General features: G+C 55.4%; 1 protein-coding gene across 3 annotated transcripts; it reads left to right on the top strand.

The window, feature by feature from the left end:
- Positions 1–135: 135 nt before the first annotated feature.
- PIGO (phosphatidylinositol glycan anchor biosynthesis class O) lies at positions 136–18,069 on the top strand. 3 transcript variants are annotated; one of them, XM_074812647.1, is made up of 13 exons: positions 136–166; positions 622–1,115; positions 2,502–2,645; positions 3,761–3,884; positions 4,890–5,049; positions 5,529–5,702; positions 7,584–9,156; positions 9,646–9,849; positions 10,159–10,361; positions 11,153–11,223; positions 11,823–11,939; positions 17,137–17,227; positions 17,954–18,069. In XM_074812647.1, exons 2-12 carry the CDS (start codon positions 623–625, stop codon positions 17,216–17,218), a joined length of 3,345 nt encoding a protein of 1,114 aa, XP_074668748.1. In that variant the 5' UTR covers positions 136–166; position 622; the 3' UTR covers positions 17,219–17,227; positions 17,954–18,069. The 3 variants fall into 3 exon arrangements, 2 of the variants coding, with proteins under 2 accessions (XP_074668748.1, XP_074668749.1); XM_074812648.1 differs by lacking the exons at positions 17,137–17,227; positions 17,954–18,069 and adding an exon at positions 12,152–16,413; XR_012621655.1 differs by lacking the exons at positions 11,823–11,939; positions 17,137–17,227; positions 17,954–18,069 and having other exon boundaries at positions 10,155–10,361.
- Positions 18,070–18,076: the final 7 nt, after the last annotated feature.

The following is an 18,076-nucleotide window of genomic DNA, read 5'->3' on the forward strand; positions in this document are numbered from 1 at the left end:
CCCGAGGCGGGAGGTGGACCCCGGCGGCGCCGGGCCGTCAGGGGGCGCTGTCGCTCCCCGCCGCTCCCGCCGCCGCCGCTCTTGGACGGGCCGAGGCCCCGCGCGGCGCTGTCGGTGGCGGGAGGGGGGGTGGGGGGAGCGGCTGGCGGCGCCGCGGCGGCCGCAGGTAGGGCGGGAGGGCCTGGAGAGGGGGTCGGGGGGGGCGAGAGGGGCGGCGGGAGGAGGGTGCTGAGGGGGCAACAAGGGGCGTGAGGAGGCCGGGGGGCAGCTGGGAGTGTGGGGGCTGCGCGGGGTGAGGGGTTGGGCGCGGGGCAGGTGGGATTTGGGGGTGCTGGGGGGCCACAAGGGCAGCTCGGGTGTGAGGTGGAGGGTCGGGGTGCTGTGTGGTGGCTGGGGGTGCCGGGGAGCGGGGCGCGGCGTGGTGGGGGGGCGAGGAGGTTGCGGGGCGCAAGGCGGGTGCCCGGAGCCGGGGTGGGAGCGGAGCGGGGCAGGGCAGAGGCCGGGGAGTATCGGGGCACGGGCGGTGTGAAGGGTTTGGGGCGCAGGGATGGGTGCTGGCAGGGGTGGGACCTGGCCCAGGTACAGCCGCAGGGGGCTGAGCCAGCCTGTCCTTCCCCCTAGGATGCAGCGGTGGCCGGTGCTGCTCTTCCTGGCCTGGGTCTGCTTTCTCTTTTTTGCTGGCATCGGGCTTTTCATGAGTGGCTTCTTGCTCACCCGGATCGAGCTCGCCAGCAGCAGTTCCTGCGCGGACCCCCTCCTGCCGCCACCCTGGGAGAGGCAGGGCCTCCCGCCGGGCTCCTGTTGGGCACCCCAGCGCTTTTCCAAGGCGGTACTTGTCATCATCGATGCCCTCCATTTCGAGTTTGCCCGCTTTAACCCAGCCAAGACCAGCCCGCTGCCCTACGAGAACAAGCTGAGTTTCCTGCACCACCTCGCGACCTCCCAGCCTCGCCATGCCCGCCTCTACCGCTTCCGAGCCGATCCCCCCACCGCCACCATGCAGCGCATTAAGGGCCTCACCACCGGCTCGCTGCCCACCTTCATCGACGTGGGTAGCAACTTCGCCACCTACGCGATTCAGGAGGACAACCTGCTGGCACAGCTGGTGCAGAACGGTAGGTGGGCAGGGGTGGTGTCCCACTGGGACAGGACACGTGCAAACCTCTGGTCAACGCACACATGGGACCTTTATTCCTCTCTCCATGGGAAGGGAACTGGTTACAGCACCTCCACCCCGTCAGCTAATTCTTTTGCCCTACTCAGATGATAGTTATCTCAGGCAGAGCTGTCACGCAGGCAGGGTTTCTCCATCTTACACTGGGAGTAAGAGGTAGCTGGGACTGTGGTTTCATCTTCATCGTCTTTGAAGACAACGAAAAAGCAGGTGAAAGTGGCTGTACTGATGGCGACTGTCACAAGGTCACCACCAGTTATGGCAGTACGAAGCCAAGGGCAGTAAGTCCTGACATGTTTGCGTTCAGGTGAGACGCATGATGAGGGAGGAGCCAGTGCCAGGTGTGCTGTGGGGTTGTCCCTCAGGCAGCAAGCCTGCCTGGCTAGCTGCCTGCTGCTGTTAGGCAGTGACCTCATCACATTTTCAGTGTAGTTTGGTGCTGCTGGGGTGTGCTTAATGCAGCTGTAAAGGGCTTGTTAGGGTGGGATGGTGGAGAGGAGAGAAGGGGACAGGGCACACTCTTGTGTCACCCAGAAAGATTTCCTTCTGAGGCTCAGGGTGGCTCAAATTCCAGTGCCTGGGATGAGACAGTGTGAGTGGGTTGTCCGCTCCCCTATGTGCGAGTATGGTGGGCAAATGCAGTAAATCATCCGAGGCAAAAAATACTGGTAGACTGTGCCAGAGCACCAGCCTCAGAGGAAAGGGTTCCTGCTCCCAGGCTGGAAAGAGTCTCTGGAAACATGGAGGGCTGGCTGGTGACAGGCAGGGCAAGCAGAGTGAGGGCAGTCAGAAGCATCAGTGGTTTTACCTTCTCTTTTCCACATGTGAAAAGCCACCACCGTTGTGTTTAAAGCCAGAGCCCGGGACTTGTGGCTTCTACTCAACCTCTGTCAGCAGCCATCTACTGCCTTGCGTTTTACAGTGGGGTTGCGGGCCTTGGGCAAGGGTTTGTCTGCTTGGTGCTGCACCTCCCTAAGTGCTGCGGTAGTACGGGTGGGTGCCTGCCTGCTTCCTGGCCTGTTCAACCTGCAGGTCTTACTGCTGGGGTGACGTGTCAGAGGTCAGTGACAAGTTGTGAGGTTGTGCAGGTGGATTTGGTGTGGGGGGCACTTGTGGACTTAGAAACAGGGCTGGTCCCTCCCCATATTCAAACTCATCTACAGCCAGATGGTCATTTTCATTTTAGGTTGCTTTTGAGTGTGGGTTGGAGAGGAGCCAGTGCTCCAGACCCTGACCTGGATCTGCCCAGGCTCTTTGCACTCGTGCAGGTAACAGCACGACTCCCATGGGCTCTCTGATTTCATTAATTCCTTTCTTGCTGACTCAGGAAGGAGAGTGGTCTTCATGGGTGATGACACTTGGGAAGGGCTCTTCCCAAAGAAGTTCTTCCGCTCGTATTTCTTCCCTTCTTTTAACGTGAAGGATCTTCACACTGTGGATGATGGGATCCTACAGCATCTCTATCCAACTGGTAAGCAGTTCTTCCCCTGCGGCCTGGGTAACCCTTTACGTTAGGTGGGGGTCCTACTGCAAGTTTGGGGTAAGACTGAAGAGTTTTTTTCTGTTACGGAGTGGCACTGGGCAGTCACACACTGCTGCCCAGGGATTACAGTGCTCTAGCTGGATTTCCACAGATAATCCAGCATTTGGAGCCCGTCAACTGTTTCTGTAAATACCTTTCCTCTGTTTCGGAAAGAGTGCAGCTTGATGGGACAAGGTTAGACTTCTACATCTGTCCTAGAAATACACTGCCAGGATGGAGCAGGAGGAGCAGCTTAACTTTGACACGTGGCTGCCTGTGCCTGGGAAATACACAACAGTGCAGCTACCTGCCGGGAGGTCAGGGTACAGCACTGCTCTCAGCAGAGCATTGGTGGGAAGAAGGTGAAGTGTGAGATTGGTTTGTGAATTTTAGGTGATTTCAGACTCCTCCCTGAGGTTCTGGGACTGAGGGGAATGCTCTTTGCTTTATCTGTATATGAATCTAAGTAAATCAAGAGTGCAGTGACCTTTCATGGGGAAGTTCTTGTGCCTTGTGGGAGAACTGAAGGTCATCATTTAACTCCAAATATGTTGGTTTTCATGTGTTGAGACCCTGAAGCAGAGAGGAGAGGCCAGGATAACTTCCTAGCTAGGGACAGCGTTGGTGTGCTGGGCCTATGTCCTGGTGGGATGCAGAGGGGCACATTATGAGTCCAACCTGAAATATCTCCATGGGAGGACTGGAGTTCTGGCTGCTCCTTTTCGTGAGCATCCCCTTGGTTTTTCTCAGTTTATGGCAGTTTGAGTTAAGGGTATTTCAAGGTGACCTGGGTGGCTTTGGGCCATTCCCCTCCTGAGGGGTGATGAATGAAAACCATGGATCCTGGAGTGCTTGCTGGGTGTTGAGCTCCTCACGGCATTGCGTCCAGGCACCTGCAGACCCGGAGTGTGCCTCTGTTAAAATCTGCATCGATCTACTTGAGAGCTCAGGATGACAACAGCAGTTTCCAGAGGCACCCAGAAAGCTCTGGCAGGAGGATCCAGGTGCAGAGCCCGTGCCTGAATCCCCAGCTACTGTGTGATAAGGCTCCTCTTCTTCTGCAGTGGACAGTGGTGAATGGGACGTGCTGATTGCTCACTTCCTCGGTGTGGACCACTGTGGGCACAAACATGGACCTGACCATCCCGAAATGGCTAAGAAGCTCACCCAGATGAATGAGATGCTCAGGTGATTAGTGTGATGGTGGGGGGTTGCCAGCTGGCCTTTTCCTTCAGCTAGGCTGGTGGGGTCTTCCCAGGGAATTTACAGATGCAGAGGGCAGCAGGGGATGCTTACTGTGCCTGTTAACATGGAGAACAGCTTTCAGCAGCTGAAAACCCAGCTGTGGGGCAGCCTCAGTTGCATAGACACATGTTCATGAGAGGTTTGGTTTCAGAGGTAAGGCTGTCTTCAGGTCTTGGAGCCTTGGTTCTCAACCAAACCATCAGGTGGTGGTGCAGCCGGAGTACAGCTGATCTTTCCATCTTTAAAATGGAGATTATCACACTGAGGTTTGGCTAATGTTTGAGAAACACTCAAGGACTCTGGCTAGGGAATGCTGCATTAACTGCACAGGCCTGTGAGTTGCACCTTTGTGTCAGAGGGCAGGATGGGATCCAGAAATCCTGATCACACAGCCATGCTTCAGCCCAAAATGCTGTGGCTTTTGACTCTTAGGCCAGCTCTAATTTTTGCTGCTAGAAAGAGGGGGTAACGTGCCCTGATGCATCTGAGAGTGCAGCGTATATCATGTCATACCTACCGCGTCCTCCAGGGACAAATCCCCTCTTTTTTCCTTAAAAGTAGGAGATTGCTCACACAACATGATGTGATATACAAGAGCCAAATAGAAGCAGCCTAAAATTTGTTCTCCTTGGGAATGTTTCTTCTGAATTGTGTTTTGTTGAGATCCCTGAAGGCACTGAAGAACCAGACACTGTTCACTGGGGACCTAAGCAAGATCAGTCCAGTCTCTCTCAGGGCTCTGAATTTTCAGTTTGGTTTTAAAGCATCCGTTGCCCTGGTACCTGGCTCAGTTGTTACAGCTCTGTGCCAGTACTTTGTTTTGCTCATACCCTTTTGTGGGCTTCACATCTGTGGTTCAGGCATGCTTGGTGGGGACGTGTCCTCTCCCACCTGGGCTGTTTGGGCCCTTGCCCAGGTAGGAGTTGACCTTCCTTATCCTGGTGACAGGTCCTTGGTGGATCACCTGGGGAATGACACCCTTCTTCTGGTGGCTGGGGACCATGGCATGACAGAGACCGGAGACCATGGTGGCGACAGTGAGAAGGAAGTGAATGCAGCGCTGTTTGTGTACAGCAAAACACCCCTCTTTGTCACTGTCCCTCCAGAGGTGAGAAGAAGCTGATCCCTAGCTGTCACTGCCTGAGGTGGCATCCAGAGTGAAAACTGCATCCTGGGGTTACAGAGACTAACGGTTTGATTGGGATTGTTTAGATTGAGAGGAGTAGGGTGTCTGTCGCCTTTCCTGAGAGAGCAGTGGAAAGGCTGACACAGGATGCAGGTGACTGAAGTGTTTGGGACCCATGTTCAGGCCCCTCCAGCTGCAAGGGGTGTTTGAGTGGAGCCAGGTGAGCTGTTAGACAGCCAGGGCTATACCCAAGGACCTGCAGCTCCCAGCAGGCATCCTCCCCTCCACAGGGCATTCGGGGAGGGCACATCTGTGCCTCTGCCTTCCCCTGCGTTTTCACACTCCCGGCTTCCCCAGATTCCCCTCTGAAAGGAGATGTCCTCCCCGTCGTCCTCTAGCCCTAGTGAAAAGCCACGTTGCTGTTTTCTTCCCCAATTTCCAATTCCTCCCTGTCTCTCCAGGAGCCTGAAGCCGTTCCCCAGGTGAACCTGGTGCCCACTGTGGCCCTGCTGCTGGGTGTGCCCATCCCCTACAGTAACATCGGCGAGGTGATGGCCGAGCTGTTCTCCGGGGACGGTGACGCTGTGTCTGCAGCCTTGCAGCAGCTCTCAGTCTATCATATCAACGCCAAGCAGGTACGGCCTACAGTAGGCCTCCCCACTGAACTAGAGAGGAGAAGGAATGGCTTTTTAAGCACAAACTTCTTCTGTTTGGTGGAGGTGGGGTGGTGACATGGTGTTATCTTCATGGGGAACTTATTTTGAAGAGTTACCTCTTTGCGGCGTTTGCTCCAGTGAAAGGCGGCACCATTTTCCCAAAAGAGAAACAAGAGATATCTGTTTAGTGCTGTGGTGTGGAAAATACTGGCTGGGAAGGTGGCATTTGCTTCAGGATGAGGGTTTGTCCCAGATGGTCAGAGGTGGATTTAGTAATTGAAGAGGCTGGTGGGTAGGCTGGTTCCTCAAGGCTGAAGATGACTAGGGGCAATGGAGATTCAAGACTACAGATGGGTGTTTTGATGCTGCTTCAGTTTTGGAGAAGAAACTGTTAGCTAAAAAGCTATTCTAGATCAGTGGCAAAAAGAAAACAGTAACGAAGGACTAAATTAAACACTATCTAACAAGTGACGGTAAAGTAGGATAAGGGAAGGAACAGTTTACACCAAGTGCAACAAAATACAGAACCCCAAGAGCTGAATGACAAAATTTGAATGAGAGTGACTATACCAGCTATAAAAGAAGCCCAGGAAATGGAGCAGGCCATATGCCAGGGCAAGCCAGAGCCTCTTTGGAGGATGTGAGGGTTGTCCTGAGTCTCTGGGTGTGCTACAGAACCAATTTGCCACACGTGTTGCAAGGTCTGTGTCTCAGCTAAGCACCGGTCTGCCTTTGAGGGACCCCTGGATTGCTAGGAGCACAAGAATAACGCCTCCAGCCCCCCGCCAGCTCCTCCGTGTGCCAGTTGGACACCACTGGTGCGAGTCAGTGAGGAGCTGGGGAGGATACGATTGCTGATGGGAAGACAGAGATGTTCAGCCTTTCTGCTGTGTATTTATAGAGCAGCAGAGTGCTTTGTCATTTAAAGGTGGTAGTATACGTTACTGTCCATTAGTCACTGAGGGTATCGATCATCATCTATTTGGAATTAGTGTTATCCACTCCTGCCTGTTTAAATGTTTGCACTCATCTGTCTGAGGAGGTTTCTGGCTCAATCATGTTGGTGTTGAAGCAGCTTTTGCCTACCAGGGAGGTTGTGCAGACCTGTGAGAGAGCTGGTGCATATGTTTGCTGTTCATGGGCAGGGGCAGAGTGATTCTGACCGTGCTCTGAGGCAACTGGAAGGCATGTGTAGATATCAGTGTGTTTCAGGGCTTGAACAGATCTACACTGCTGAGGAACTGTGTGTTTGTACGGGTGCCCTGCCCTGGTAACATCCTTGTAAGACTTCTTTTATGACTTTGCAGTCGTGGCTGCCTCTGTTCCTGTCCTCTTGCAGTAGGAAGCAGAATGAGCTCTCCTTAGTCTATGGTACAGTGGGTTAATGTGCCTGTATTGAAGAAGAGGGAGCAGTTTGATTTGATCCGCTATAAGCTCTTCAATTTGATGTCTATCCTCAGACAAACAATGTAAAAGACAACATCGAGTACAGGTTAATATCTGGTAATGACTTGAACTTCTGAGGGATGTTTGCCTTATTGTTATCAAAGGCTCTCTGTGAAGGCCCCTGGTGATGCACAGTGTTGCCAGAGGTGCCAGCAGGTGAAGAAATGAGAGGAGTCAGTGTGGCTGTCGGGATGGATATGTCACTTGAGAGGGATGTCACTTTAGCAGAGGGATTGTGTTTCCTGACGGTCATATCCTGGATTTGGGTGACCAGCCCTGGGTGGTGCGGCTGGGGACGGGTCTGTCCTGGCAGGGGTTGGCAGACTGGGGCTGTTTCCATTCTGAAGGGGCTGTGTGAGGCAGTGAATCCCTGTCTCAGAGCAACTGCCTGACCCTGTGTCCCTTCTCCCATAGGTGGATCGCTTCCTGCACTCCTACTCGCTGGTGGCTCAGGACCTGCCAGCAGAGCAGCTCCAGCATCTGCAGCAGCTCTTCTCCAGCGCCGTGGAGGAGCACACTCAGCTCTTGGCGCAGGTGCAGGGGGCAACGCTGGTGCCTCCAGAGCTGGAGTCCAGGCTGGGAAGCCTCATCAGCCGTTTCCAGCTCTACCTGCGAGAAGCACGGGCCCTGTGCACCCAGTCCTGGGCCCGCTTCCATCTCCTGCGTATGGTGGGGGGCTGCACCCTTATTGCCACTTCCTGCTTGCTCTGCTACATGGCCTCAGAGCTGTCTGCATCATCGGACTCTTTCTATCGCAGCTGCCTCCTGTACCCACTGCTTTGGGGCCTCATGGTGGCTCTTCTGCTTGGGCTGGCCCATGCGTTCACCCAGGAGGGGCTGGATCTCCTCCTGGTGTCGTCATGGGCAGCCGCTGCTTCTCAGCTGGGTTTTTTCTGGCACTGGTGGGGCCGGCATCCCAAGCAAGCCCGTTTGATGGGCAGTCAGCCACCCTTGCCCAGCGCTGGCCTGAGGCAGAGGCTGCAAGCGTGGCTGGGGCTGGCCTTCCCCATGGGCATTCTGCTGTTCCGCTGTGGAGCGATGTTCTCCGATAGCTTTGTGGTGGCAGAGGCCCGGGTGGCCCCATTCTTGCTGGCCTCACTGGTGATGTTGCTAGTAGGGAAGCTCCACTGGGACGGTCGCCTGACTGTGCCAGAAGGTCCCAAGCAGCAGTTCCTTGGCTTTTCTTCTTACCGGAGAGAGATCTGGTACCTGCTGTGCCTTGTGGCCATGCTCCTGATCTGCGTGCGCCTCTCCGGTTTCTTCCACCAGTGCCGTGAAGAAATCCCTCAGTGCCGGCCCTCTCTTTTCCTCTCCCCCCTTGCCAGCCTGAGAAACACACGGGCCAAGAACCTCTTCTACCTCCTGTGCGTGGTCTTGCTGGCCGGGCTGGTCTACGCAGTGCGGAGCTGGCTGCGACACTACGGCAACCTGAACAGCTCAGACCCCCTCGTGCTCTTTGTGCGCTGGGGTTTCCCACTGGTGGTCCTCTGCATTGCCTGCTACTGGGCCGTTGCCTCCAGCGCTGACGACTCTCTCGGCAAGCTGCAGGAGCTGGTGCACGTGGCAGTTGTTGCCTTTCCGTGGGCTGTCTATGGGCTGGCTTCCATGGGGCTGCTGCTCCTGCTGTGCAATCCCATGACGGTGTTCGCGAAGGACACGCGGGAGTCGCCAGGATCCATCGTCACTCCCTACCTGGGGGTTCCCACCTCTGAAGTCGACTTCCTCCACGTCATCCCTCAGATCTACAAGAGGATGCAGGAGTCTCAGAAGAGCCGCCTGGAGCGGGGCAGCTGCAGGGCCACTGTCGCGGCGTACGGGCTGGGCAGCGTGTACTCGGCAGCCCTGGTCATAGCACTCACCCTGCTGGGCTTCCTCCTGATGCTTCTGCACAGTGAGCGGCTGAGTCTCGCCTTCCTGCTCCTCTTCCTGGAGGCCTTCGTGCTGCTGCACATCCACTCGCGTGCCAGAGGCCTTGCTGGAGACGCCGGTGAGTCAGGGCTCAGTAGAGCATCCTCTGGATGTGTGAGCTGGGCCATATCTCCAGTGGGAGAGGTAGCAACCAGTCTCTGCTCTTGGGGAACAGCAGTGCACTGATCCTCAGGGGATCCTCTGAGCTTTTTTTAGAGCTGCTTAAATCTAGTAGAAGAGAAATGCGTGCAGCGGGGATGTAATGTGGGAGGAGGAGCAGTCCTTTGTGTCAGGGGAGGGGGCTCTATACCTCTCCCTTCTCCCCCAGGGTGCGAGCAGCTGACAAACCCCACTGCTGCTGACAGAGTCCAGTAGCAGGGTGGGCAGCAGAGGGAATGCCTGGCCCCTCACTGCGTCTGTAGTGGCAGCCTGGCTGGTTTCTGTCTCTCAAAAGAGAGAGCATGGAAAGGGAACCTGGAAGAAAAGTCAGTACGCTTTTTTTGACTGTGGATTTGTCTTGTTCCTTGATGCTGATCTTTCTCTCCCTCTTTTAAAATTTTTTTCTCAGAGCCTTTTTCAGTGCCCTGGTATGCTGTCATCTCCTGGCTCCTTGCTGCTTCCCAGTTCTTCTATTCCACAGGCCACCAGCCCATCTTCCCAGCCATCCACTGGAATGCAGCCTTTGTGGGCTTCCACCTTGACCATAGCACAAACCTCCTGCCTGCTGTCCTGGTGGGCGCCAACACCTTTGCCTCCCATATCCTCTTTGCAGGTAAATCAATTTCTTCCTGGTCTGTTGAGCCTGAGCAGACGTGGCTCCATGCTTTGCCTCGTCTGGAGGCCTGCAGGCTGAGCACGAGGCGATGAAGGCTCTGGCACCAACTGAACAGCAGCATCCTTGCTGTCCCCTTCTGGGGCCATGGAGCTGTCTGTGGCCTGCAGCCTCCATGCAGTTTTGCCTGACCAGCAAACTGGAGCTGGGGTATATGCTTCCTGCATGTCCAGGGCATGATGACAGAGCCTAGACTGCTCCTCACCTCCTGGGCTCCAGTAACTTCATGTGCCTTTGTCCTTGAGGTAGTCGGCTGCCCTCTGCTCCTGCTTTGGCCCTTTGTGTGTGAGATGCCCAGCTCGCAGAAGAAGAAGCCCAAGAAGGAGCCCCGGGAGGAGCTGCAGGAGGTGGAGGAGCACATGATGGAGATGAGGCTGCGGGAGTCCCCGGAGAAGTTCTCCACTGCTCTGCTGCAGCTGGGGCTGAAGTACCTCTTTGTCCTTGGGACACAGGTATGGACAGAGGCAGGGTGGCTGTGGAGAAGGCTGTCCAAGAGGAAAATGCGTTGCTGTGAGAACCATGGTGCACTCTGATGGGAGAAGGGGGTCAGCCAGGGTGCAGACAGGCCCAGGGGTGATGTGTGTGATTGCAGGTGGAAGAGCAGCTGCACAGGTCCTCTTCTCAGTGATGCCATTTGCTCTGTGCTTTGGGAAGGGCTCCAGCATGGAAGCCACAGTACAGATTAGGCTGCTTTTCATACCCATCTGCCCAGAGTGGCAATGTCTGTTCAGAAACTGCAGGGTTGTAATCCTGCTCCCCCTCTTCCTGACCATACCTCTCTATTTTTCACCAGCTCTGGTTTTCATATGGTCTTGTGCTGTAGTGATGTAGGGAGCTAAACACCAGCAATTTAATCCCATGAAAGAAGCGAATTGCTTTCTGGCGTTTAGCCCTTCAAATCATTCTCCTGTGTGGTCAGACCAGAGACAGTGCAAGGGAGGGGGCAGGCTGTGCAGCAGGATTGCAGGGGTGTCCCTCTCAGGAGTCAGGTTAGCCACAGTGTGAGTCCTCCTCTGAACTGTCCCAGCCTGGCCCCGGGAGGGCCTGCATGTACCCCAGGTTGCTTGTGTTCCCTGACTTGAGGACATGATGGAAGGTATCTCTTTGGGATGATTATTTCTGGGGTGTCCTGTACCAGCCTCTCAGGTGTGTGCAGTTTACTACCACCTTCAGATGTGAACCTACTGCCCAGGAGGTCTCTCCAGAATCACTTGTAATTTGTTTTTCCTGATCTCCCCCACAGCTTCTGGCCTGTGTTTGTGCAGCTATGATCCTCAGGAGGCACCTCATGGTCTGGAAGGTCTTTGCCCCAAAGTAAGTCCCAGGAGTTGCTCTGATGCTGGCTTAGGGCTAATATTCCTGACATGTTGACTAGAGTCTGTAGACAGTAATGTTGGAAGACACCCTGTGATTGATCTTCTGACTTCTTACCTAGCAGAGGCTGTAGGACTGACCTTAACCAATTCCTGCTTCAGGTTCAGAAGCTGGACTTGAGGTAGAGTGTAGAAATTTCTCCTTATCTTGATTTGCAAGGACACACAGAGCCCTCCTGGAAGCTAAGAATATTCAGGGCAGAGAGCCAAAGGTGGGGATACCAGACCGGAAATGGTAAACCCAGAAATGCTGTACTAGTGCAGCATTGGGCTAGTAGGAGTGTGGGGTGGCCTCCACCTCTGAGGGATTCAAAATCCCACCAGAGTCTTGTCCTGAATGGCTTCTAAATCAGAGGGCATGCTTGGCTTCCAGGTTGCAGGCAGCAACTGATGGGGAGTGAATATAATTCAGGTTTCAGGATCTGGGGTGCTACCAGCCTCTCACTGTCTGGCAAATCAGTCTTCTGGGAGTGAGGGTAGCAGCCTGTCTTTACAGGCATGCTGGCTGTGTTATCCTCACTGCGTCTGTTGTGCCTGCAGGTTCCTCTTTGAGTCGCTGGGCTTCGTGGTGAGCAGCATCTGCCTCCTGCTGGGGATCTCCCTGGTGATGCGTGTGGACTGTGCCGTCAGCACCTGGTTCAACCAGCTTCAGCTCAGGTAGCGTTTGAGATGTGGGGAACCTGACCTGCTCGTCGGCCAAGGTTGTGGTTGTCTCCTTGCCTCCCTTGGGCCAGGAGGAATACATGAGCCACCAGCAATGAGTGCCTGCCGACAGCAGTTTGGGGTTAGCCCCAGCTCCCTGCCTCAGCGCTGCACGAAAGAACCGGAGCCAACTGTTCCCTGCTCATTGCAGTGGTGTTTCTCAACAGTGGAGGTCAGAGCTCTCTCTGGGTGTTTGTTGGCAGCAGAAAGACTCTGCTGCAGGAGCCCCGGAAGAAAGAGTCCTGAAGTGCTCCTCTGGAGAAACACCAACCAAGGTTCTTGCTGCTACTTTCCTGACAACTGTCCCCACTGTGCAGCTGGTCAGCTTCAGTGGCTGGCAAGGTGTTACCTTGTCTGTGCAGAGATAGTGACTCACGGGAAGGGACCTGCTGAGGAGGGGAGAGGAGGTTGGGAGGAGAGGGAAGGTCCTGCAGCCACCACTTCTCTTCACGTGCTCAGTTTTCATGCTGAAATCCAAGTGTACATGGTTATGCATGCAGATGGTTCCTGGGGTCTCGGTGGCAGCTGCTCCTCTGTGAAGTCAGTTGGTTGCTCTGTATTAAGGCCCCTCTTGCTCTATACTCACTCCCATTTTCCTGGTCTTCCTTACCCCTAGAAAGGGCAGAGAGGAGCACTCTGGGCTGCCTCATACAACCTGAAGCAGGCTTAGCTGGTTGAGGGGGTGGTAGCAGGAGAACTGTGTTCACAACCAAGAAACTCTCCACCTGTGGTCTTGGCCTGTTGGTGTCCCTGTGGGCAAAACTGTAGCAGCCAGGGATCCCGATCTCTTCCTGATCGTGTGCTGCTGGATGCCAGCTGTTGCTTGTGATCAGTTGAGATGCAGCAGGATGTAGTGACAGAATGTTGGCTTATCCCCGTATTGTGTCTGGTCAGGAGGAAAGGGAAGTCTAGAGTAGCTGTCCCATCTGCAGGACTGGCCTTGGTGTGAGCTGCAGTACCGGGGAACAGCTGCTTGAAAACCCTGACCAGGCAACAACTCTTCTGGGAGGTGGCTTAACTCACTAGTGTCTGTGTATGTGCTGGGATTTCTGTCACCTTGAAGGGACCCCCGGCACTGCAGCCGATGGCATCTGTGATCCCATATTTGGTGCTTATCTCCCTCTTGACATTGGTGTTCTGCCTGGGACTTCATGCCGCAAGTGAGCTACCCCAAACACGCCCTTGACTCCTCGCAGTCAGGAGACATTGCATTTCTTTCTTCATGGGCAGAGATAAGAGGACAGTTACCATGGTGCCTGGCCACATCCCAGCTAAATTCCCCCCTGCAGTTCTGATGGGAGCTGGGATTCCTTACTGCCCTGAACCACTGTGTGGCATTACTTGGTGCTATGAAACCTTTCGTCTCTTTCCCCTCTGGAAAGAGGTGAGGACTGCTTACCTGGAATTCCTGCGCTGATTTTTGTTCTGATCCCATTTGGTTTTTAACTCATGCACCATGACTGCCCCTGTTTTGAGTTCCTTACTGCAGACTGCTAGTGTCATTCCACGCTCTTCCTCTCCTCTGCCCTGGAGAGTCCCGTGGAAAGTATCTTGTCACCTCTCTCATCATTTTAGTTCTTGCCATTACGCCCAAGCGCCCAGTCACTGTGGAAAATAGCTCTTGAGGGCAGGTTTAGTTTTGTATTTTACCCCTGCAAGATGCTTGCTCAGGTGTTAGGGTGCAATTCCAGGGAGGTGTAAACTGCTCTAATTTTGGATTTCTGTTGCCTGGCCACCTCCTGATCTGCTAGCTGTGCTCTCCCACCTCAGCCTTGCATCTCCCCTGCCCTGCGGGCCTGTCCTGCTTAGTTTCACCCAACACAACCAGGGACTGGTTTGTAGCTAGCGTGACTACCCAGGCTGCCTCACCACCTGGATGCACGCACACCAGTGCAAGGCAAGGAGGGTAGCAGCATGCGACAGGGAAAGATGGAAGGGGCAGGAAAGCATCAGCCCACAATTAGTTGGGCTTAAGCAGTCCCACCCTTAAAAATAGGTTATTTGCTGTATACTGTGTTTCCTTGGTGGCCAGATGGTTCTTGGTGCTCAGGGGGCTATGCTGATGGGTGAGGGGTGCATCATTGTGGAAAGGAGGAAGGGGATGGAGGTAACAGCTGCCCAGTGAATTTTCATTCAATGTGAGGTTAGTCTAGATAACACATGTCGCTCAACCACAAGGCTGGAGCCCAAGTAGGTCTTGTAACATGGTAAGCTGGTCAGGAGCTTGCTGCTTGAATGTAATTGTGCTGGCAGAAATCCTTATGGTCACTAATGCTGTAGAACTGGCCCCGGACATCCCCACAGCTGCCACCCAGACCCCTGACCTTCCTTCTCTCCCAGCTCTGGGACTAGTTCCTCTTTCAAGAGTCACTGTAATGCTGCTGAGCCTTCCTGTGCCCATTGTTCATGGTCAGAGCGCTCAGCCGGCACTTGGGCATCCTCTCCTCATCCCACCATATCACCCCTCTGCCCGGGGGGCCAGGGCAGCTCAGAGGGGACAGCAGAGCTGCAGCACCATGAAAACACGCACACTTAATAGAATCACAGAATGGTTTGGGTTGAAAGGGACCTTAGTTCCAACCCCCCTGCCATGGGCAGGGACACCTTCCACTAGACCAGGTTGCTCAAAGCCCCGTCCAACCTGGCCTTGAACCCTTACAGGGAGGGGGCAGCCACAGCTTATCTGGGCAACCTGTGCCAGTGTCTCACCACCCTCATAGTGAAGAATTTGTTTCTTGTATCTAACCTAAATCTACCCTCTTTCAGTTTAAAACTGTTACCCCTCATCCTATCACTACACTCCCTGATAAAGAGGCCCCCCTTTAAGTACTGGAAGGCTGCTACAAGGTCTCCCCAGAGCCTTCTGTTCTCTAGTCTGAACAACCCAAACTCTCTCAGCCTGTCCTCATCTTGCTGAAGACTAAACAAAACTTCCAGTAACAAAGCTGCAAGTATGTTCTTGTCACTGCAAAGACGCCAAGGAGTGCTAGCTGCTCGGCCAAGGCAGACTGGCAACTACACCAAAGAATTCAGATTCAAGAAGGTGAGCTTTCCAAGGGCTGGAGATGCTCTTTCTTTCATTGACTATTTTAGTCTTTGCCAGCCTTCCCCAGCTGCCCTCAATTGCTGATTGTTTGGCTGCTGTTCTCCTGAGTGGGCCGGAGATGACAGAGTTAATGTTGGTCCGAGGCTTGGCTACCTTGGAAGCAAGACACGCTGCTGATACCAGAGCAGACATGGCTGTGTTTGCTGATTTAAAAACCCAAGGAGACTCCAGAGGAAGGTACCTGCTGGTCCAGACCAAGGCTCTTTGGGAAACCTGGTGTGCTGGGAAGCAGGCTGTGCCCTACATACCCCTGCTGAGGTTGTCACGGGAGCCTGCTTGGTCTTTCCTGCAGCACTGATTCCAAGCAGTTTGTTTCTGATCCCTGTGTCCCTTGGCTGAGTGTGACAGGGGACATCTCATCCTCAGCATGCTCAGCAGGGTGGCTTCCACTCCACAAAGCTACTGCACTTTGGGCGTTGTGTGTGTGCTCCTTCGCAGGGCTCCTGCCCAGTGCCCTTTTCCTCTGGGCAGGGGAAAGAGCTCCATGGGGAAATTTCCCTGCCTCATGCCAGCAGCAGGACCGTGTGCCCCATGGTGCTGGCGCAGGACAGGGGTGGAATTATATCTCTCTTGTGCTGCCTGGGAAACGGCAACTGAAATCTGCCACCACTGCAAAAGTTTGTGGCTCTTGGGAGCATCTCCCTGCTCTGATCTGCAGGGCTGGCACTGCCCGCACGGCCGTCCCAAGGGATGGCACTGCTGCGGGGAGGTCAGGGCTCAGTGTATCTCCGTTCCCACACCCTTCGCTCCATCCCATCTCTCTCTGTTCTTCCTTCAACACTTCAGGCTGCTTATTTATGCCAAGGCACGGTCATGTTTTCGGTGTGTGTGTCTCCCCTTCCCTGAGGAGCAGGGCTGGGGAACCCTGCTCTCTCCCATGAGCTCTGACTTGACTCGCCACGTGACTTGGAGTGAGATTGTTGTTTTAGTTTTTGTTAATAACCTCACTGTGCCTCAGTACCCCATTTGGGATAAAAAAAGGGGATGGACCCAGTTCTGGAAAGCAATCTGGGAGCTCTGCATTCAGCGTGGTGCTACGCTTTCCTGGGTATCTCTACATATCTGGCTGTTAACGCTTTTGTTCCCATTCAGCAGCTATACCTGGAAGGTGGAAGTGATGCTTGAGTCTCTGCTAGGAAGTAGAGCCTTTTTTCCTTTAAAAAAACCCCAAACCCATCAAGTTGGCATCACTATTCACCCGACAGCTTTGCCTCCTGCCTGCTGCGGTCCTCGGGCCGGTGTGTGCGCTTGCAGCGCTGGGCTGTGCCGTGCCTAGCGTGCTGGAGGCAGCCGGGGAGGGGTTGCTTCGTTATTAAATGACTAATTAATTAATCGGGGGGGGAGGGGGGACGGGCGGGAATTTGCTGTCCGATGGTGGTGCAAGGCTCTGCGCGGCTGTGAAACAGATGTCTGCAAATAAAACCGTGAGATCCGAAGCGGGCTGTGGTCGTCTCCTCCTTTGCGCCCCCGCCCCGCACCGGGCCGGCCTGGCCCCGCCACCCCTCCCCGGGCCCGGCCCGGGTTACCCCTGCGGCGGGCGGCGGCTTCGCCATGCAGAGAGGTTTGGTCCTGCTGGGCCACCGCTTTTCTGGCGGGACGGCGGCTGGCTCCACCACCCGTCAACACGATTGGTGGTTACCTTGACGACTGCCGCTTCCGCTCTGTTCCGCCCGCCAATCATGGCGGCGGGTCGGCGGGCGCTGGCCAATCGGCGGGAAGGCGGGAGGAGCGCGGGAGATGGCGGCGGCCATGAAGCGGCGGCGCGGGGTGATGGCGGAGCCGGGCTGCCTGCGGGCCTGGGCCGCCGAGACCGAGGCCCTGGCCAGGCGCTGGCGGGTGCGACGGGTTCCCTCTCCCTCGCGGTGTCCTGAGCCCCGGGGCTGTCCTCTCCGCGGCCGCGCTGCCTCCGGTGCCGTTTGCCACGGGAACGCCGCCGCCTGGGGTTAGGCTGCAGCCTGCCCGCCGGCCGCGGGGCGGGAGAGGAAGGGGCGCCGCGGCGCGGGCTCGCCCTGTCGCCAGGCCAGCGGGTGAGGGTCTCCCTTGCAGGCAGTGTGGCGCTCGGGGCCCGGCAGAGCGACGGCGCGGGAGGTGCGACAGCTGCGAGGCGGCTTCGGGAAGCTGCTGCTGAGGATGCGGGGTGAGTGGCGGCCCGGTCGACTGGGGCCGCCCTGTCTCCTGTCTTGTCTTCACCCTCCCTCCCGCTGCCGTCGCGGACCCCAGTTGCGTGGGTGTGAAAGCACCGATTCCCGGGCGCGGGTGTTTACCGCGCTGCAGCTCCGGTACCCCAGCGGAGGAAACAAATTGCTGGAGGGAGGGGCCTTAAACGTTCCCTGGTGCCCCAAGCTGAACTGGGCCTGCAAAAGGATTAAGGCCCAGCCCCAACCTCTAGCTAACCTTGCTAGGGGATGTGAACAAACCCTGGAGTTTCTGGAAAGAATGAGACAACCTTTGTCCTGGGAAACTGGGGAAAGGGCTCCCTGCCACAACTGTGGTATAGTGGAAACCTGATGCGAGGGAGGGAGAGAGAGAGAGAGAGAGCCAGCATTGGCAGGGTGGATGTGTATTGGAAGAGGGCAGGCTCTTGATGATCTTTTGGGAGAGCTGAAAGGTCTCAGTCCTGGAGGACTGCAGCACCTGGATAGCTGAGAAATGGATGTCTAAAGCAGTGTCAGCACCTGGAGAGGTGAAACCTGTTGTCTCTCTAGGTACTGCAATTTCAAAGTTGTTAAATCTTATCACAACAAAAAAATACTTGCCAGGACAATTCTGTAGTCACAAAGCCGGGTGATGACACCTTAGCATGGATGGCTGTTTGGTTTTTCTTAGCCAGCTCAATTTCTTGTTGGGTTGGCTGTGATCACAGGACTGCCAGCTGCCCTCCCCACCCTGCCTCTGGAGCTTACCGTCCTCTACAACTCCCTGCTTTCTACTATGGGAGCGTCTGACTCTGCCACCGAAGGAGAAGCAGAAGGAATACACCAGGGGC

This window comes from Strix aluco, chromosome Z (assembly GCF_031877795.1).
Source record: "Strix aluco isolate bStrAlu1 chromosome Z, bStrAlu1.hap1, whole genome shotgun sequence".
NCBI lineage: Eukaryota > Metazoa > Chordata > Aves > Strigiformes > Strigidae > Strix > Strix aluco.